We start from the raw sequence: 21,781 nt of genomic DNA, 5'->3' as shown, positions 1-21,781 counted from the left end.
AGTCCATGGGCAAATCTCCCAGGAGCTTCCTCAGGTGCGCGCGCCACCCCTTGGACACTTCACCGCGGCGAGTGTCGTGCTAGGCAAGAACGCGGGTCGCCGGCGGCCAAGCGGAAGAGATCGATGACGAAGTCCACAGTGATCGATTTTCATCTGGAGGTGTGTGACACGTGATCCTGCCGTCGTCGCTTGTAAGTTGCAAACCCAAAATCCTCCTGCAACATTGTCGGGACTCGGGACGGCGGGAAATTAACGGCATAGGAAGAAGTAAAGCGCATGGCTCCGTTTAAATCATGACTAAATATTGGCCGTGCATGTTATAAATGGATAGCATATACATTCTTAATTAAAAAATACTTAATTAATTATTTTCCTAATCAGGGTAAATTGACATCCGTACGCAGAGCGCGCCTGCAACAACACATGAGAAAAAGCGAATTTCTGTGTCTACAGGCAAAAATCCTATGCATTGAAAAAAGTATTTTATATACTATGAAAATGTATTTTATATGCTGTGAAAAAGCATTTTATCTGACCATCTTTTCCATTTTTAGTAATCCTAACAAAGACTAGCAGGACAATGCAGCAAAGAAGAGAGGCGCACCCAAGCAGTCCAGAAAATCCAAAAAGTAAATTGTATTAATTTGCAAAACTCAAATCCGTGTAAACTCATAAAAAAACATATTGGTTCCAAATTACAAGCAATTCATATGAACCTAGAAAAGCATATTATGTGAATTTGAAAAGCAAAATTAGCATAATTAGGTACAGATTTGAGAAACACATTTCGACGAATAAGCAATTTTTTAAAGTCATGAGCAAGTTTTCAAAAAATTGTAAGCAAATTATAATACACATAGAAGCACTTTTTTATATGAAGTTGATGTTAAAAAAAATATCATCAAAATATACTGAACTGGGGTCTAGTTTTGAAGCTCTTATCGCACGAAACACAATGGTGCAATCGGATTTTAATTTAGATGCTCGGTTTGGAAAATATGGTTTTTTTAAAGTTTTGAAATGGAGTTGCATGTGAATGACGTCACCAATTTTGTCATTTTTCTCTTCTCCATACATGCAACAGCACACGAGCCAATAACATCTGATGCTCAATGGACAGCTGATGCGAACGTGCATGCCGCACGACAAGAGCATGCACGCTCGGAATTTAATCTTTAGGTTAAATCAAACAGTGATGTTGGCGAGTAGTGAGTGGATGAGTTAGCATGTGTGAGGCCTTGAGGGCAGAGGTGTGGTTGTGGGGTTTATAACATAGTCGTGTAATCATAGACAGAACACGAAAGAATAATAGAAACAAGTTTACTCTAGTTCTTCTGACTCAAGTCATCTCTCTCTCATTCTGCGATGTATCTGTGAATCACATCACAGTGATCATCGCCGGTGGCAGGTCCGGTTCTGACATTTCGGTAGCCCAGGACGAGACTAAAAATGAGGCCCCATTATTAAATATAAATCATCCAGATCTAATTTTTTCAGTTTACTTTTAGACCGATATACATAGTATACATATACATATGGGGTCTTTAGATTTTGGGGCCCCGGGGTGGTCGAACCGCTCGACCCCCCCTCCGGACCGGCCCTGGCCGGTGGCCAAGGGTGTTACAAGTGATATCAGATTCAGTGATCCTTGGTGTGCGCTGTTCCGGTAGTCGTCGTACTCTTCGGATCGTGTGGTAATTCCAGTGAGGTGGTTGAGATCGAGATCGGCCGACTTCAGTCACGACGATTTTGACATCCCATAAATCCTCTATGCTTCGCTGAGCTTGAGGCAGAACCGTCACGGTGCCACCAAAGCAATCTCCGTAGACGCTGTTTGTGCTAGGGGCGATGGAGGCGGCGGAGAAGAAATCCGATGAGTGCTGGGATCGAGTGATGGATCGGTTGGAGTTGTTGTTTGCGAAGATGGTTACGATTGATGACATGCAGCAATAGATGCATGCTCAATTGGATAGTACCATGAAGGTAGTCGAGCAATCCAGTTAGGATCAATAAGCGCTGGCACATCAGGTGGAAGCCATGAGTCATGCTGTGGCGAAGCTGATGATGTCTCAGTTGGCGGAACCGTTGGATCATGCTGATGGAGGCCCTCCACTCCTCGGCAACACACGTGGGAATCCAGTATTTCCACGCCCAGGCCATTGTTGTCGTCAGACAACATCATCTCCATATGCAGGTGAACCACATATGACATGTTTGACGTTTGGTCCTTTTCGGGGTGGGGGTGATACTCAGCATGTACTGTGCAATGCATTACCCAAATTGTCGTATCCTAAGTTTGATGGTGAGAATCCACGGATTTGGCGGGATAAGTGCTTGGACTATTTTTCATATGTACAATATCAGTGAGGCGATGTGGCCGATAGCTACTGTGAGGAACCGTCTAAACAGTATTCTAATTAATTATTAAGTTGATCATTTGCTTAATCACAACTTCAATGGTTAAGCAGAATACCGCTCCGGTAGTCCTGGCAAGTGTTTTGTGCCTAAGATCGGAACACATGTCTTACCAACATAACACATCACAACAAAGTTTAATAAAGAGCAAGTAATTGAAGTTATATTACAAGTCTTTAGCCGTGCAACTATTTACATCAATTTACAACAAAAGAAGAAACTTAGCAACGGAAGATTAAACCTATTAACAACAAAAGAGAGCAGCACCACATGCCCTTAGGCACCGCCTTAAAAGCCTCGCCAACAGAGTAGGATGAACTACTCTTGTCCGTCACCATCGCTGGTGGGCACGAAGTAGCCAAACACTGTCTCTTCCTCACATGCAAAACCTGTAGAGCAGCTGAGTACAAAGGTACTCGCAAGACTTAATCCATATAGGGCACGTATAAATAGCCCGACTCCAAAGATTATGCATTGAGCCATTAGCAAGGAAAAACCACAAGGTTAAGTAAATTATACGCGACGGCAATATAGACATCTATGTGTGATTATTCTAAGCTTAACCAAACTACCATCAACCCTGTAACCAACCACCTGCACATGTATGAAACTAGAACAATAACAAACACAACTGTAGAACGGAACCATCTCAACCAACTCCCACATATTCAACCACAATCCACAACTCGTGACTCTACGACTGATACAGATAGACAAAAGTATGCTCATGACCAAGAGCGTGTCATTTTGAAATATTTTTACACTATGCAGGGGATACTCCTGTACCCATACAACTCGAGGACCATACGGCTCACAAGTCCACATAGGCCCACGCAATAGGGTATTCATGTCAACCTTTCTCAATAAGCCCCAACTATTTGGATCGTGCATCTCTCGACGTGGAGGTATCTAGAACTACTCCTGGAGCAAACTAGATACCTCTACAAGCCTGCTTGCTCACACAGTCAATGTTCAGGCCCAAATGATCACAACTACAGAGGTATTCGGCTCACCTTACTATTAGATTGGCATGTGGTGAGTATGGTAAGTGCTAAAGCCAACGGCACCGATGGACAATGCTTAAACAATGCAAAACGGTCTACGGTTTACGTTGTCCGGGTTCTCTTCCCGAACTGCCCTGAGGACTCCTCCTGAGCAGAAAACACCCCTAACACCTCCCACATATCGTCTCATACTCACCACTCATCCAACCATCTCAACATCATAAATGTATTCGTAAACCATAAGTGAGCCCTATGCTTGCAAACAACAGCTGTACCGTCGCTCGAATTCGACCGAGGACCTAAGCATGACTAAGCATATCAAATAAACTTGTAATTAGACATCGATCATGTGCTCAAGGTTACAAGGATATGGATGAATTCCAATTCAAGGTAGAGATCATGCATTCAACATAGGTTCTACCCATTTTTGCCGGACACTTGACTCGCTAAACATGCGACATACATAAGCATAATTTATCAATTTTAGACTTCATTCAATTGAACAAAGAGTGCAATATGCCTAGATAATTGCCTTGCTGCTCTGTCGGTTGCCTGAAGCTACCCACACACAACTCATAGAAGTGGGGTGCCTCTGTGTCGCCCTCGCTCGCTTGAACCATTTGCTCAACGCTCTCTAAAAGAATCACGGATGCAATGCATAAATAGGCGAACAAAGGAAAAGTACATAAATGATGCATGCTCAAGTAATAGTAGAGCGCCGGGGTTTGAAAACATTCACAAATGATCGCTAATGGACTAGTGTACCTAGCTTTAACAGGCTGGCAGTCAGATTGTCCTTGGGGTGGTGGTCAGACCGCCAACTTGCAGTAGGTTTTAGCCTCTGGCGGTCTGACCGAAGTTGAGCTGGCGGTCAGACCATCCACCAACGGTCAGACTGGCCCAAACCATTGTCAGACTCCCAATACTAATATTTTGAACCGACCTAGTGGCGGTCAGACCGACCAGCAACGGTCAGACCGCCAGACCCTGCCGATAGAACCTTTGCGAGGTCGCCAACGAGAATTCCAGCGACACCTTTGGCAATGGAGGGCACCGATATACTCCACTAGACTAGGGAAACATATTACATGGTTGTTCAGACATCTTGCATGGTCCTAACACATAAAACCCTAAAAAGTAGATCTACATCTAGGGTTCAAAACGGGTTTCCCCGACAAAAATCAAAATGGTGACCGGATCGAGCTAGGAAATGATGGGAGAATGGTATATGGAGGTTCATCTTAGTGTGGGTGAACTTTCTAGCGGATTGGAATCCTTCGGGGAAGCTTCGATCTCCGTATATGGCTTCCGGAAGGTGACAAAGCTCGCGGAGGGAGAAAAGGCCAGGAAAGCAAATCCGGCGGGGAGAACAAGGGGAAGACTTGAGGAAGCCCTCCGGGAAGCTCATGGGGTTCTCACTTCTGATCTCCAACCTTCAATCGCTACGAACGAATCAATCCCTCTCTCAAAGGTTTGATGGAGTGTGTGTGTGAGAGAGAGAGCGCTAATGAGAGTGAGAGGGAGAGAGAGAGGGAGACGATCGACCACTTAACCAGAGCCTTTGTGTGCAGGTGGTTAGACCACGGATAGCTCCGGTCAAACCGTGGGAAAATCCACATGGCAGCCCTGTGGCAGCACAACTAGCGTTCAGACAGCGGGTGACCCCGGTCAGACTGCGAGAGGGTTCTTTTGCTGAAATTTTCCTAAGTCTTCCTTCACCATCCTTCTTCTATTCTCTTCCTTCTCCAAAGTGTTTAGGGAGTCTCTAAGGTGCTCTAAACTATCTCTAAGGTATTTGGAACATGTTTAATTAGTTTTTGATAGATGAATACGCATAAACACATGCGATAAGGATTACGCATGCTTACTTACGTAATTAGCATTTTTGGGACATGACAGCTGCTTCATTACACATGGAGGGTAATGTAGCCAGGTGGCTTTAGGTGTATAAGCTGCAGTTTGGTTTAGGAAATTTGGATCAATTCATTGGGGTTGTAGAAGCAAAGTTTGGGGTGTATGATTATCGTCAAACCATTGAAGATTTATTGGAATTGAAACAAACTAGTTCGTTGGAAGAGTGCAATAAGGCATTTGAGGTATCAGGTATTAGATATAAATACATAACATTGGTTACAATGAGCTCTTCTTTGTGTCGCAATTTGTGAAAGGCCTCAAATATAAAATAAGAGGGGTGGTACAATCTCAAGTTCCTAAAACTAGCGATAGAGCTTCTTTATTGGCTTGAGTTCAACAACAGTTGCTTAGTAGGGGTGGGTTATGGCACAAAAGTGTCAGGTACCTAGGGTAAAGAGGAAATTAAATGGACACAAGGAGGAAATGGGTTATGGAAGGAAAGACAATTGAGAGATTATAGAAGAGCAAATGGATGGCCTTTGTTATTATTATGAGGACAAGTTTGATTCCACTCATGCTTAGCAGTGCACAAAAAAAGCCACAAGTTTAGATAAATGCTCTTGCAGTTGAGGACATGACAATGCAATTGTCTGATTCAGTATTGCAGCAGCTGGAACTATAAGATAACTTGAAGCTTGATTCATACCACCTATCCCTAAATGCCACATCTAGCACTAGGGACAAGGATCAAATGAGGATAAGAGCAATGGTTCAAAATCAAGTGATGTTCATCTTAGTGGATAGTGGCAGTGCACACAGTTTTGTTAATGCTGCCCTTGTGCGCAAACTGAATATTCTAACTATCTCTATCCAACCAGTGCAAGTGAAGGTGGTTACTGGAGAGGTGCTGGCCTGTGATAGGGTAGTACCTCAATTAAAGTGGTGGACTCAAGGTCATACTTTCCAACATGAGATGAGAGTGCTTGACCTGGGTGCTTATGATGCTATATTGGGCTATGATTGGCTCAAGCAACACAGTCCTATGTTATACCATTGGGAGGAACAAATCATGCAATTTAGTCACAAAGGGATTCCAATTACATTACAAGGGATAGGAGTGCCATCAGATAACGTTACTGAAATGCCAACAGAACAAGTGATAAAGTGGTGTTAAGGGAATGAAGTATGGGATTTGGCAGTTTTACATTGCACTACCTTATTTGCTGACACAGTTATTCCGGAAGCAGTACATGCCTTGCTGACTAAATTTCAAGATGTATTTGGAGAACCCCAAAACTTTGCCTCCTACTAGAAGCTACGACCACTCTTATCCCTCTCATTCCTGATGCAGTACCAGTTAATTCAAGACCTTATAAATATTCATCATTCCATAAAGATGAAATAGAGAGGTAAGTGAAAGAGTTGTTGGAGGGAGATCTACTTATTCCTAGTATAAGCCCTTTTGCTCCTCCTATCCTCTTAGTGCAAAACAAAAAGGATAGTCCTTGACGATTTTGTGTGGATTATAGGAAATTAAATTCTCTCACTGTCAAAAATAGATTCCCCTGTGCCCATAATTGATGAAATTCTTGATGAGCTTGTTGGAGCCAAGTGGTCTACAAGTTTAGATATCAAAGCAGGATGCCATCAAGTGAGAATGGAGTATGCAGATGAGTTCAAAACTGCTTTTAAAACTCATCATGGTCATTATCAATTTAGGGTCATGCCCTTTGGGCTCACCAATGCCCCAACCACATTTCAGTGTGTGATGAAAGCAGTGTTTGATCCCTGTTTGAGGAAATTTGCTCTAGTTTTCATTGATGACATATTAATATATAACCCTACCTTAGAAATTCATTTGGAGCATATTAGGCAAGTGCTAGTGGAGTTGAGGGAGCATCAATTCTATTTGAAGCCATCTAAATGTTCTTTTACACAGAATCAGTTAGTGTATTTGGGTCACATTATCTCAGCTGAAGGTGTGTCTATTGATCCAAGTAAAATAGAAGCAATGATAAAGTGGCCTCCACCCACTAATGTGATTGAGTTGAGGGAATTTTTAGGTCTCACAAGTTATTATAGGTAGTTTGTGAGAAGTTACGGGATCATTACAAAGCCTTTAACCAATTTGCTGAAGAAAAAGCAGTTTCAGTGGACTAAAGAAGCTCAGAAAGCATTTTCTCACCTGCAACAAGCTATGACCAGTACACCTATGCTTTCTTTGCCTGATTTTAATTATCACTTTGAATTGGAAACTGATGCTTGTGATTTAGGGATTGGAGCAGTGCTCCTGCAACATGGAAAATCCATAGCATTTATTAGTAAAGTTTTGGGACCATTTTATAAATATCTGTCTATATATAATAATGAGTTTTTTTAGCTCTGATTATGGTAGTAGAGAGGTAGAGATCTTATTTGCACAGGAAAGAATTTGTGATTAAGACTGATCATAAAGGTCTTTGCTATCTAACAGAACAACATGTTCAGTCTGATATGCAGAAGAAGGCTTTGACTAGGCTTATGGGACTTCAATTCAAAAATTGTGTACAAGAAGGGCTCAGAAAACTCTGCTGCTGATGCATTATCAAGAGTGTGTCATTTCCTAACTTTACAAGCTATGACTGAGATCACTCCTATTTGGCTTCAAGAGGTTGTCAACTCTTATGTCATAGACCCCAAAGCTCAGGAACTCTTGGTACAGTTGGCTCTTACTAGTCCTAATGAACATGGCTATTCTTTGCAACAAGAAGTCATTAGGCATCACAATCAGATTTGGATTGGAGACAATTCTTCTCTAAAGACAAAACTGTTTGCTGCTATGCATTCTAGTCCTATTGGGGGGTCACTCAGGAACTAAAGCCACTTATCATAGAATGAAGAAGATGTAATGGTGGAGGAGGCTTAAGCTGGATGTGGATAACTTCATCAAACAATGCCAGATATGTTAGCAAGCTAAGCATGAGAATACCCATCCTGCAGGCCTGTTGCAACCATTGCCCTTACCCACTGGAGCATGGCAAGATATTGCCATGATTTGTGGAGGGTTTACCAAAATCTGAGGGTTATGAAGTCGTTTTAGTTGTGGTGGGTCGTTTCACTAAGTATGCTCACTTTATTCTAGTTAAACACCCTTTCAAAGCCCCTCAAATTGCTAAAAGTTTCCTGGACAATGTGGTGAAACTACATGGAGTACCTAAGTCCATAGTGCCTGATAGAGATAAGGTGTTTATCAGTGCTTTTTGGAATGAGCTCTTTAGTCTTTTGGATATTAAACTTTTGACAAGTACTGCATATCACCCGCAAATCGATGGGCAAACGGAGAGGGTAAACCAATGTTTGAAAATGTATCTTTGTTGTGCTGTGCTTGATTACCCAAAATAGTGGAAATCTTGGCTTCCTTTATCTGAATTTTGGTACAAATCATCTTTCCATTCATCATTGGGTTGTTCTCCATTCAAAGCTGTGTAAGGATATTATCCTATCATTGGTGCAGAACCTACTCTTGCCCCTACAAATCATGTGTCAGTAGCTGAGTTCTTACAAGAAAGAGCAATACATCAATAGGTGTTGAAGGAACATCTGGCTACTGCTCAAAATAGAATGAAGATTCAGGCTAACCGTAAGAGGATCGATCGGGTTTTTAAGGTGGGAGAACAAGTCTTGCTCAAGCTTCAACCTTATGGTCAGTCATCAGTCATGCATAGGCCATTTCCAAAACTGGCTTATAAGTACTTTGGTCCTTACAAAGTCCTACAAAAGATTTGTGCGGCTGCATATTGGCTTGAATTACCAGAAGGAGCAGCTGTTCATTCGGTATTCCATGTTTCTCAACTCAAACCATTTATCCCTGATTTTCCCTAGTTTACTATGAGTTGCCACATGTGGCGGAGTTGGATACTAAGGAGGTCGAGCTTGAGGAGATTTTGGACTGAAGGCTTGTGAAGAAAGGCAATACTGCAATCCCACATGTATTGGTCAAATAGATTTCGTTGCCAATTGAGGCTGTTACTGGGGAGGATTTCTATGTGCTCCGCCAGCGTTTCCCTCAGGCCATTGCTTGGGGACAAGCAATTTCCGACGAGGGGGGAGGTGTCGGGACGGTGAGAAATTAACAGCATAAGAAGAAGTACAGCACATGGCTTGGTTTAAATCAAACATTGATGTTGGCGAGCGTGAGTGGAAGAGATGGCATGTGTGGGGCCCTGAGGGCAGAGGTGTGGCTATTGGAGTTCATAAACCACCCGTGTAATGAGAGACAGAACAAGATAGAAAAATAGAAACAAACTTACTCTAGTTCTTCTTGTCCCTCAAGTCATCTCTCTCTCATTCTGCGATGTATCTCTGACTCACATCACGACGATCATCGTTAGTGGCCAAGGGTGTTACAAACATCCTCAGGAGCTCACAGAAGTTTGTTGTGCCGAGGTACGCCAGCGGGACCTCGAACCGCCTCCCGTCAGCCAAGTGGTTAGATCACGGTGTGTGTGTGTTTGGTGTCAGGCGAGTGCGCGGTGCCGATGTGACGGTACCCACCTGACTCGGGCAATCAATTCTGGGGCGGCTACCATGGACGATCAATACTTGTGCACGTTAGAATATATATCTTCATATCATTCATTTTTGTTTTAGAAACAACAGTACAACTCGTAGATACACGCACACATTCACATCACCACACGCACGCACTCATATGACGTCTACTAAAAACCGGAGATACAAAGTTTAAAAATTGACAAAATCACTAAATATACCTTGGTATCGATAGATACATCGTCTATTACTGAAAAGAAAATTTCACATTAATAAGATACGTATGGAGCAAGGCCATCTCATTCATCTAATTCAACAATCTAGTTAGTACCACAACTACTAGAACCCCCAGAGTCAACAGTCAACACACTGCAGTCCACTACCAACACAGTAAAAAACTAAAAACCGGACCCAAAACTCCACCGTTTTAATTACGAGTTATTATCCTTCCAGTGTCACGCACGTACAACAGTCGTTGGATTACCACACCTAGCTCACAGTCACAGTCTTGCCGCAACACAAGAGAAGAGATCAGTCGGCGATGCGATGGAGCCGCTAGCCTCGGATGATGATAAGATCAGGTGAGCCTGGGGCTGCTGTAGGGGCCGTTGAGGATGCTGTTGGCGATGGCGTGGTAGGCGGCCTCCGTCAGGTGGACGCCGTCCCAGTTGGTGTACGCCGACGGGTCCGCGCACACGCTGGACCCCCGCACGCCGCAGCTCGCCCGCGGGTTGAAGTTGTACGGCCCGCCGCCGCCGCAGCACGTCCGCAGCGGCCCTTGCGTGAACCCTGCAAACAGTTTTTTTTCCCACAGCAAATTAGTCCCGAGTGAGTGCACCGGCCGGGACGCGCCCCAGCACTGCCGCGTACGAGCTGACCAAACGATCCGATGCGACCCCGCCGCCTTGCCACAGACCACAGCGAGCTACAGCTCCTCGCCCACCTCCACCACCGCCGACGCGTCACCGGCGGGTAACGGTCTGAATGGCCCAACGGAGACGCTCCCAAGGGAGGAGGGCATCCGGCGCCTGCGGACAAAGCAAAAAGGTGGGGGGAGGGGGGGGGGAGCAAGAAACCCCCCTTCCTCATCGATCCCGATGAGACCGACCACCGCGGCGATGGAATTCTCCGGCGGTGGCGGAGGCGCGACTGTGTCGGAGATGTACCAGAGCGTGCGGCGGCTTCTACTCTTGGCTCGCGACGGCGTAGCCCGCGTCGAGCGCCTCGCCTCGGCGCCCACCTCGTCCTCCTACTCCTCCTTGGCGCCGCTCGTCGGGGGCTGCGCTGCGGGGGACCCAGCGGCCGCCGAGGAGGTGCGGCGGGAGGTGGCGCAGATCCAGGCGTTGTGCGCTCAGATGGTCCGGCTCTGGCGATCCATCCCCGCCAAGGGCCAGCGCGACCTCTGGAAGAGGTGAGGGTTCTCCTTAGATCCTCGACTCCTTTCACATACTCGGTTGAATTGGTTGTGTAGAGCGTGAATTGACGAAGTCGGAGATCTGGCAGTTCTTGGGTTCACGGTGGGGGTGCAGATCACAGTTTCTTGTTTCTATTCCTAATTATGTGGAACTGGCATGTACCAAATCTGCCTCAATAGTCGTTCACTCCAGTATTTTGTTCCTCTCCAGCGCCCGCTGTTGAACCCGCTTCCAGCCTCCTTCCACCGAAGGTGCGAACCATGCCAGCCACCCGAGCTTTCCTTGTAGTGTTGGTCGTGATGCCAGTGCCTCCGTCGCCTCCCCTGGCGTATGGGATGGTGTGGAGTGGAGATCCATCCGGAGTTGGATTGATTTCTTTTGTTGTTAAGGACCCCTAACTTGCTTGGATGGATTTATCTAAAGCGAGTTTTGTTCTCGAAGATCTTTTATCTTATGTGAGCAATGAAATCCAAATCTTCCTTACTCTTCAACATTAGCAGATTTGCTTGCTCCATAGTGGAGTAAGAATCTATCCATCCATCCATGGTTCTGGTTCGGTTTTTCTTCTTTAGCGCACGTAAGATCAGCCTTGGTTGACGCCATATAACTTGGGTCCAAGTGCGGGTGCAGTTTATTTTCGCAAGAAACAATTGCTATTTTTACTGAATCCACATGCCCCAAGCTAAGTTTGCCCCAGTATTTTTCCTTTGTCAGCTGTGAAGATTCCTGTCCAAGATGAATGTTTTGCATTCTACTTGAGCCGTAAGAAAATGGAATATCTGTACTTAATTTACCAATCAGCCAAATTAGCCTGATAATTTAATGGAGCCAAAAAAAAGGCCCTGAGCTGGGTGGTGAAGATATCGATGCCCTTTGTTTTCATTATATAAACTACAATACCATGCTTGTTTAAATTCATGTAACTTCATTTGTTTGGATTGTAGAATAACACGCTTGATAAGTATATGAACATGTAGTGATGTAGACCAGAATCTTAGGCCTACTATTTCCAAGATGAGAAGGGATGGGCTTAGGGCCAACTTAGAATACCATTTCTTTTAGTTCAGATACTGAAACTTACCCTCATAGATATGCTATCTGTTACCCAACATATAAATTTCTTTGTTTCTATTAGCAGCATGCAATATTCATTGGTTTAATTTTCCAGTGGCTTGAGAAACTGAACACGGTAGCGTAGCTCTTGTTAATACGGTATATTGGAGGCTTTGGGACAGGAAGGTAGTTTAAAGTTCTCTACGAATCACAATCTATTTACACATGTAAGCAAGTCCTCCCCATTTTTCGTTGATTGTTTGTGAGGGTTTTGCTTTTGGTTCTAGGAGATCTATGCTGAGTTGATAATTTGGTATCATGTAGTGGTTTAGTGGTTTTGGGCCAAAGAGATGAAGGGCATCCCGTGTCTATTTTTCCACTTTTGGAAGCTGTAACTCAGGGTGGTATATGTTTATATGCTTAGTTAGATGTGTCCCATGTCGATTTAGTTGTTCAAATAGATCCCAACCCAATTAATGGTTCCATTTTAGAAATGTGGAAGTTTGGGGCCTTTTCTTGATTTGTTTTCCTTTTGATATGCACGGAGTACGTTAAGTTTTTTTTGCCGAGTTCGTCCTCCAACGATTTTGTTACTAAGAGATCCTCAATGTTTACCTTTCTTGGTTATTTTGGTGATTTGAGAATTTATTTTTCTCCTGCTACTGCGTATGTGTGGTTCTATTTAGCTTAATGCCATGGTCTGTTTATTCAGAAGTGTGATGGTTTATTAATGTAATCATATGAATTTCTTAAACTGACTGATGCTTTGTAATCTCTTGCAAATTTCAGTTATGTTACAAATGTGATCTTGTGATTTGCATAGCGAGAGAATGTTCTTGCTCGCTTGCAATTCCTTGTGACATGATTTGTCTTTTTGATCTCTTGCAGATTTAGGATATGTACAGAGGGGTTGGATTCTTGTGTATAGGTTCTCTTTCTATTGATCAACCGTTGCAGATTCTTGTATATCAATCTTGCTTGATATCAAGGTCACTGCCGAGCTCCTGCGAGCAGGAATCCAGATTACCTTACATGACTTACCACCTCCTCAAGATCACGAGGAGTAAGCGTCCACCTGGGGCCCTGTTATTGATCACGACGGAATTGCTGCAGTGGCAGCATTGACAAAACGGATCAAATCGGCTGAGAACAATAAGGGTGAACCACTGGTTTGTCAAGGCAATAATGATCAGGGCTACTCAGATTCAAGCACCCTGGTAAGTTCCATTGGCCATGACAATTCAATCAATTGCCTTGCCCGTTGCTCTCGTTCCGATTATGGTTCTACCGCATCACTCAACCGGAGCTTCTGTTTGCTTGTCCGCAGTGGTGATCTGTACAAGGAACGCCGGCAGCTGGGGATTGCAGAACACTGGGTCTACTTCTCCTGCAATGTGCAGGAGTGGGAGGCGTATGACCCCTACCGTTCACGGTGGATGACGCTTCCAAGGATGCCCCACAACGATTGTTTCATGTGCTCTGACAAGGAGTCACTTGCTGTGGGCACTGAAGTTCTGGTGTTTGGCAAGAAGATTCTTTCGCATATTATTCTGAGCTATATCATTTATGTTGTCAAATATCAGGTTTTCGATGAGGATGGCTAATCAAGATGCAAAACACTTGCTAAGTTGCTAGCATGATTGTAGAGCTTAGCAGTTGCAAGTGTGAGTGTGTGACTGCATAGCAATTGCCTCGAATAAATATCTTATAATGAGTTTATGTTGAGCTATAAAAAAATTGGATGCATTTTTTGCTTATTGGTTGTATGGTAATATTTTATATTAGATTCACCCAATCAATTATATTATTACGTGATTTTTTTTTTACTTATGTTACAACGTATGGATATTCAACTAGTTTAGTAAACATTATTAGTCCCTGGACTTGTAGTTTGTACGTTATTTTTTAGCACAACACCCTTTGGATGAATTTTTTTTTTTGGTGTGTGTGTGGAGGGGAGCAGCACCATTTGGATGAGTAATAGTCGCAATTTGAGTTATGAGGCCTAAGCCGAAACCTCACCTAAACATGCGAAATGTTCTGCTATTGGGGGCGAAACTATTGGTAACATGAGAGTTCGTTTGAATCAGAGTGGCTTAAACCCAAACCCTCACGATTTAGTACGAATTTGAACAAAATCTAAAAGTTCCTAGATTAATGAATACCTTATCAGTGGTCAAAAGAATTTTTGAACTGTCATGCTAGTGGAAGTGAGATGTCAAGGATTCAAAAGTCCATAAACAGGTGACAGTTACACTCCCAAATCCCAGTTGACACTACAGTACCTTCCTTTTATTTCACTAAAGTTCGACAGAAGAGAGCAGATCATGACAGCGTCTAACATGAGCTGCTAACAAACCCATTAATAGAGACACTAGCGCAATAACCTATAGGATAATAGGATTTGATAGCATTGATAGCGATGGTGTGTGCCAAATAACTGGCCATCAACTCATCAGGTCTTCAGATTTTAGCAGGATGGAATGATCAGTGCCTAGATCAATATTCCAAAACAAAAGGAATACAAAGTCTTTTATCACTCCATGGAAAGATCCATTTTTTCAGTGTGGCATCCATGTTAGCTACTGCAGATATCTTTTCAGTGTTTTTTTTTTGTGGGCAGGAATATCTTTTCAGTGTAGGAAAGCAAGCAATGAGCAAGACATAGCCCCCCTTTCCCGAAAGACGATTGCCCAAGAAGCGGTTCAGATCCCCCAACCTTTTCTGAAAGAGCACAACAGTATGAACCCCATTTTGATGGCAGATCGTGGCTGGCCATCCTCTAACTAAACATGGTTACTATTCTGCGTAGCTTTCATGATTGCATCAGTTATGTGAAATTGTGAAAAGATAGATGTCAAATTTATCTGTCATTTAAACCGGAAAAGCGCAGATTATCAGGTTCAGCAATTGTACTCACCGAACTGCTTGGGGTTCTTGGCGAAGGACATGGCGGCGCCGTAGTAGTCGGCGTACGTGATCCTGGCCTGCGGGTACTTGCAGCGGAGCGCCTGCAGCTTCTGCTGGAGCACGGCGTTGTGGTGCTGCGCGAAGTCGTTGTACGTCTTGAGGCAGCCGATGGAGTCGTAGTCGCTCTTGTTCCGGCCGGGGTGCAAGGTCAGGTACGCCGACGAGCAGCCGATCGGCAGGTTCCCCGGCACCACCAGGTGCATCGCGCCGGCTTTGATCAGCCTCTGCGTCGACGCATTGCGATTGTTCAGTATGAACTGAGAATTAAAGAATGGAAAGGCTGCATCTTGAGCATGCAGTTTAATAATTTGCTCACTTCAGTGGCATCGGTGACCGCGCCGGCGACCGTGGGGACGTAAGTTTTGGCGTCGTCCAGGCTCTTGCCCTTGAAGAACGCGTAGTTGTAGTCGTTTCCCCCAATCTCTCCCACGAGGAACAGGGATTTGCTGAAGTACTCCTTGCAACCTGTTTTGGTCCAAGAAAAAGAACAGAAATTTACGATCAGCGCTGCAGTTCTATTGACCCCAAATGCAGAACCTGACTGGGTAAGTGTATCCAGCAGACTAGCAGTGAGTGAGCGAGAAATGTGCAGAAACCTTTGGGCGAGTTGCAGAGTGACGGCTTGAGCTGCTCGAACCACCCTAGCTGGACGCTGAGGGACAGGTTGGTCCAGAGCTTGTCGGACGCGCCGATCTCCTCGAAGAAGGGCGGATCCATCGCGGTGGCGCCGCCGACGGCGAAGTTGACACCTTGCCGGACATTCTTCCCGCGCGACAGGTACGGCTGCAGCAGCGGCAGGCCAAACGCTTGCGCTGCGTACGGCCAACACAAGAAACGAGCAGAAAATGTCACTCACTGAATAACTGCTGAGGCAACAGAAGCAGCAATGGCGCACGCACGCACCAAGGAAGTCGACGACGAGGCGGCCGTCGGAGCATCGGCCGGTGGGGCGGTGGAAGTAGGTCATGCCGTAGGGGAAGCGGCCGACGATGTGGTTGGAGAGCGGGCTGGACACGAGCAGGTTGCCGGTGTCGGTGAGCGAGTCGCCGAAGCTGAACATGGAGGTGTAGTTCTGGCCGCCACCGCCGCCGCCGCTGCATTGGGACACACGCGCGAGGGAGCAGCAGAGCAAGGCGGTGGCGAGCACGGACAGCTTGTAGGAGGCCGCCATGGGAGCGCGCGGAGCGAGTGTTGGCAGTGTCACTGATAGCTACTCCTACTAGCTAGTACTAGCACGGCAGGCAGGCAGAGGCAGGGAGTGGCATGAGGGCGCTGGGGCTTCCACATTGCGATGGGTCTAGTAATGGTGGATTTAGGTGGGGGAGTGAATGCCGAGGGCAAATCTAAGTAGGTGGGTGGAGAGCCACTCCAGTAACTGTGATGTCCGTCCTGCTCCTGCTCGTGCCTGCCGCCGCAACCAAAGCTCCCCCGTCCTCAGCCTCAGCCCTCAAAGGATGGTTGATGGTTCACGTGTGGTTCCGGACTGACACTCGCTCCCAATGCTCAATTATTCTGGGCGCCAGACCACATCACACAGAAACTAGCTAGCTGGGTTATTTGCTCCAGTATTTTGTTTCTTCTCCTTATCTTGCTTTCACCATTCATCAAGGTTAACTAACTAGGAGGAACCAGAGATTTTTCATTCTCTCAAGAGGAATGGAGCTATCAGTCAAATGGACCAGTCGAACTGATCCAGTACAGATCTAGCTCGATACAGCCCGGCTACAGCACGACCCGATAAGCCCAGATACTATAGCGGGTCGTGCCGTGCCGGCTCGCGTGTTGCGTCCTCGGTCCACGGCACAGCTTGTGAAGTACAGTACCGTAACAAGCCGATCCGAGCATGATTGTGGCACGACGGACCATACCGGGTTACTGAGCGGTGGGGACGAGCGGCGCGATCGGACAGGGTGGGCGCAGTCGAGCGACGAGACGAGGTTAGCGGGACGAGGACAACAGGGCGGGGACAAGCTGCCGGGGCGGGACAAGGGCGGGTGGCGACTGGGGCGGGGTAAGGAGCTATCAGGGCGATCGGGCGGCGTGGCGAGGTGGCGCAGGGGCGAGGGTGGGCAGCGTGGGGGCGGACGACTAGGGTGGGGCGGTGCAGGGGCGGGCGGGGCGATCAATGCAGAGTGGGGTGGATCATGCCCGCGTCGACCCGTCTAAACCGTATCGTACCATATTGATTCAACCTAGACACGACTCGGTTAGCCGTACCGTACTGGTTTGATCCGTCCACCTCATACCTAGACCGTGTCTAGAATACGGTGCCTCGGCCTGGCTCATGGACACGGCCAGTTGGCCATTTTTAGGAGCTACAGCCCCGGACTCAAATGTTCAGTGCCCATACTGAATGAACTTTGGCTCCTGTGTTATCCACGATCGCTGATGGCTTTGTAGCAAGGAAATGTCACAGATTAACCTGCAAGATACCAGCATCTCGAGATCCTAATAATACTATAATCAACCGTATCAGCCTGGCCGTGCAAGATTACGAAGAGAGAGAGAGAGAGAGAGAGAGAGAGAGAGAGAGAGAGAGAGAGAGAGAGAGAGTGCAAACGAGCGTCCTCGATCGTGTCTTTTTCGCCAGCCGAGCGATGTGGCAGCGGCTTTCGAATTTACTATTATCTTTTGTCCTTTTTGCCACGCTCGTAGGCCCCAGCCATCTCGTGCTTGTTGGCGATGCGCTGCATGGAGGGCAGCTTTAGTCAGGTCGTCAGGCCGTCAGTGCCCGATCGCCATGCCTGCACTGCAGGACGGACTCACTGCTGCATGCATAGTACTCCTCCTGCGCTACGTGGATTCCCTCCCTGTCTTCTCCCCAGCAGAGTACCAGAGTGGCTGCGACGCGGTGAAGCAAGGCCCAGGTGAGACTGGATTTGGAGGACCGTTCGGTCCAGTTTAGATTCATGGATTGTTCAAGCTTTCCTGCCTGATGCGTCAAATGTGCTGGCCTCCATTCTTTTTCTTTTTCCTTTTTTTGCGAGGCTAAGAACACAGATAACCGGTAGTATTTTATTTCCGTGTCTATGGCTCATCAAGGAAGAGATGCACATCTAAAAAAAAAGGAAGATGTACGATGCTAATTATACGTGCTGAGTATGGGCGGGTGGGCGAAGGGGCCCCTGAGCCAGCCGTCGGCGACGCGGTGGTACGCCGCCTCGGTGAGATGGACGCCGTCCCAGTTCACATACACCGACGGGTCCCCGCAGGCGCTCACGCCCGGCATCCCGCAGGACCTGCTGAGGTTGAAGTTGAACTTCCCGCCGCCGCCGCCGCAGCAAGTTCTCAGCGCGCCGTCCGTCCCGTCGAACCCGTAGCGATCCGGAGACGCCGCGAAGTCGATGATGGGCGTGTACAAGTCGGCGTAGGTGATCCTCACGCCGGGGTACCTGGCGTTGAGCTTCGTCAGAGCCTGGCTCAGCTGCGAGTTGTGGTCCTTGGACAGCAGGTTCAGATTCTTCAGGCACCCCGTGTCCGTCTCGTAGTCGGCTTTGTTTTGGCTTACCAAAAGTACCAGGTTCCCCGGCGCGCACCCCAGTGGCGACACCCCCGACACCACGATCGTCGAGGCGCCTTCGTTGATGAGTTTCTGCATGCACACAGCAATGGAGTATCCCATTTTTAATTGTTCGATCACGCCTGGTCTGGTCCCTTGAGGGGATGCATGCATGTTATACCTCCGTGGCTGCACAAATAACTCCGACGAGTCGAGGCACGTAAGACTGCACTTCACCAACGCTCTTGCCGCCGACGAGCATGACCCCGTAGTCGTTCCAACCCAACTCGCCGACGACGAACAACGCCTTCGCGAAGAACTCCTTGCATGCTAGAGAGCGCAACGTGTTGTCTGGTGTGTTAGAACATGAGTGTCCGGAGGAATTAAGCTGTTCTTGCATGCTGTGGCGCGTCACGAATCACGTACTCTACCTTGGGGTGAGCTGCACAGCGAGGGCTTCATGGCGTCGAACCATCCCAGCTGGTCGCTGAGGGAGACGTTGATCGGAGGAAGTTTTACGCCGCCGCCTTGCACGTAGGATGATGTTCGGTTCAGTGCCGTGGCTCCGGCCACCGCGAAGTTTGCGCCTTGCTGGAAGCTCTGGTTCGCCGCCAACGACGGCGGAAGGAGAGGGAGCCCCAATGCTTCAGCTGTGTACATTGCACATCGTCGAACGGCGTGAATCATAATATATATATAGTTGCATGCCAGCATCGATCGCCGGTGTTGAAATAAAGAACAGCCAAACGTACAAACTAAGCTCAATCCAACACAAGCCGCGAAAGAAACTAAATTACCAATGAAATCGATTATCAGTCTCCCATCGGAGAGACGGCCGGTGGGATGCCCAAAGAAAGTCATCCCGTACGGCGGTTTGTTCATCCATAGATCGGGTTTCGTCGGTCCGTAGAGGATGATGGCGTTGCCGGTGTCAGTGTAGGAGTCACCGAAGCTAAAAATCGAGGTGTATTGGGTTTGGATCGAATAAGAGAAGCTGGAGATCAGCAGAAAGATTTGCAGGCAGACAATTATGTGCTTCATTCTAGGTTCTGAAGAACAGAGTAGTCGGTTTCTATCCCTTTACAGTCTCAAGAGGAAATTCAGGTCGTATTACCAACGTTGATCTCTGAGTTTTTATAGAGAAAATTTTACGCCATTGAATTTGTTACTGTTTTGTGCTGATGTTACTAGCAATAAATGCAGAATATAAATCTTCTGTGCATTTTTGGCAATGATCTCCTCTATACTAATAAGAGGACGTTTTAATGTACAGCTATCTGGCCTCTCAAAGCGTACGATCTCTAATAAATATTTACCTTCAATAATAGATGTCAATTTAAATATTTTTATATACTAATTAATATTATCGAAATGCTAAGATAGTAAATAGACCATACAATTGATATTCTCTCCCTTCCACGTGTCAGAAGGGGGCGGGTACCTGCTATAAACAATTCCAGCGGAAATCGTGAATTTTCATGAAAGTTTTGCAATGTCTCAAAAAAAAAAAAGACTGACAGCAGTTGTATACACGTTTGTCGCTAGGGCGTTAGGAGTGGGGGATTTGAGGGGATAATTTCTGGATTTGCCATCCTTAACAGGTGTTAATTTTCCACTGAGGTTGACATGCGAACCATCCTGAGTCTATGAAACTGAACCTGGATGGCAAATTGCCTGCCACTCGATGTTAAAAGTGGCAAATCCTGAAATGCCCAGATTTGAGGAGGCACTATAATCCGTGCACGCGCCGGCTCTACAGCTGGCGAGCGATTCCTGACAGGCTCCCTTTCCTCTTTTAGAAAAATTTCAAGAGCAAATTTTCAAGTGAACAGTTCAACAGCAAAATTTCATGTCAAAAGTATCAATTGAAAATTTTCAACTCAAGATCCTAGGGATTGGGGGCGCCATCCCCTGAACGCTCGAAGATGCCTGGCACGGGCTCCTCAGAAGATTGGTTGCTCCACAGTACCAAATCCATTCATTTTCGTTTTTGACGGGCTAAGGCAACGGTTACATTGATTCGTGCCGGGCTCGGGCTTCTTTTGACCGGTCTTGTTGTGCTCAGGTCTAGACATGAGCAAACTTGGCCCGGTCTGGCCTGAAAAAGCCCGCCTAGGAGGCCCCATGATGCTTACTAGGCACAGGACAATGGGTTCGAAACACCACGTGTCGCCCGAGCTTGACCTAAGTTATTTATTTATTTTTATATGCATAAATGATCTGATGGCCGGGCTCGAAAATTTAGGCCTGATGTCTAGCCATGGGCCGAGTTTGGCTTACCGTCTTCCCGAAAAGTCGCAGTTACCCGTCAAAAATTTAAAAATATTTAGATAATATTTATTTAAAAAATTAAAATTTAGAGAAAAAATCACGATTTTAACCGCTCGGTAATCGGTCGGTTTGGATCGGTTACCGAGCGGTTTTTACGATTTATCTAGCGATTTTTTTTTTGAATTTTCCGTATTGTCGGTAACCGCTCGCTCGGTTTTCTCGATTTATCGAGCGGTTTCCTCGATTTTCAGTGAAGTTTAACAAAAAATAACTTAATCTTGTAAAATCAATAACTAATTCATCTAAGCTTTAAATTAAGTGAAACAAATTTTGTTGTTTTTCTTATAACATGATCTACATGATAAAGGTATTTATACTCATAAAAAAGTTCAAAAGTTTCTGTGAGAAATTGTATTCGTTAAACTAAGTTAAATACATAGTTTACTCTTTGCTAATCTAAAAATCATGAAACTAATTTTGTTAGTCTTCTTACATGATCCTATGTCTTTGAAAAATACATGAACTCATGAATTAGTTATTGTAACATGCATGATTATGTAAATGTGTTGCGACTAGATTAATTCATAACTGACCAATCACACATCAAACATTAGTGAAACCACTTTATTAGTTTATTTATACTTTGAATTACGTAGGAAAAATAATAGTAGACATGAAAAGTTAATTACAGTACCATTTCTTAATATATTCACTTTATGCTTGTGAACTTTCTAAAAATTATAGAGAAATTAATAAAACTCTAAACAAAG

General features: G+C 45.8%; 3 protein-coding genes across 4 annotated transcripts; 1 reads left to right on the top strand and 2 right to left on the bottom strand.

Annotated features, from left to right (window-relative positions):
* Positions 1-10,274: 10,274 nt before the first annotated feature.
* Positions 10,275-14,026, top strand: LOC133921089 (F-box/kelch-repeat protein At1g74510-like). 2 transcript variants are annotated; one of them, XM_062365864.1, is made up of 3 exons: positions 10,275-11,214; positions 13,160-13,488; positions 13,599-14,026. In XM_062365864.1, exons 1-2 carry the CDS (start codon positions 10,901-10,903, stop codon positions 13,197-13,199), a joined length of 354 nt encoding a protein of 117 aa, XP_062221848.1. In that variant the 5' UTR covers positions 10,275-10,900; the 3' UTR covers positions 13,200-13,488; positions 13,599-14,026. The 2 variants fall into 2 exon arrangements, with proteins under 2 accessions (XP_062221848.1, XP_062221919.1); XM_062365935.1 differs by lacking the exon at positions 10,275-11,214.
* A 193-nt stretch (positions 14,027-14,219) lies between these two features.
* LOC133921009 (GDSL esterase/lipase At5g45910-like) lies at positions 14,220-16,747 on the bottom strand. Its single transcript, XM_062365745.1, has 4 exons — positions 16,145-16,747; positions 15,838-16,053; positions 15,558-15,706; positions 14,220-15,465 (listed from the first exon to the last, which is right to left on the bottom strand). Exons 1-4 carry the CDS (start codon positions 16,410-16,412, stop codon positions 15,175-15,177), a joined length of 924 nt encoding a protein of 307 aa, XP_062221729.1. The 5' UTR covers positions 16,413-16,747; the 3' UTR covers positions 14,220-15,174.
* A 1,576-nt stretch (positions 16,748-18,323) lies between these two features.
* Positions 18,324-19,781, bottom strand: LOC133886914 (GDSL esterase/lipase At1g28590-like). The gene is made up of 4 exons (XM_062326829.1): positions 19,538-19,781; positions 19,172-19,390; positions 18,922-19,070; positions 18,324-18,833 (listed from the first exon to the last, which is right to left on the bottom strand). Exons 1-4 carry the CDS (start codon positions 19,779-19,781, stop codon positions 18,324-18,326), a joined length of 1,122 nt encoding a protein of 373 aa, XP_062182813.1.
* Positions 19,782-21,781: the final 2,000 nt, after the last annotated feature.

This window comes from Phragmites australis, chromosome 1 (assembly GCF_958298935.1).
Source record: "Phragmites australis chromosome 1, lpPhrAust1.1, whole genome shotgun sequence".
In the NCBI taxonomy this organism is placed as follows: Eukaryota; Viridiplantae; Streptophyta; class Magnoliopsida; order Poales; family Poaceae; genus Phragmites; species Phragmites australis.
Note: the sequence above shows the minus strand (reverse complement) of the source record. Positions and strands in the feature narration are given on the sequence as shown.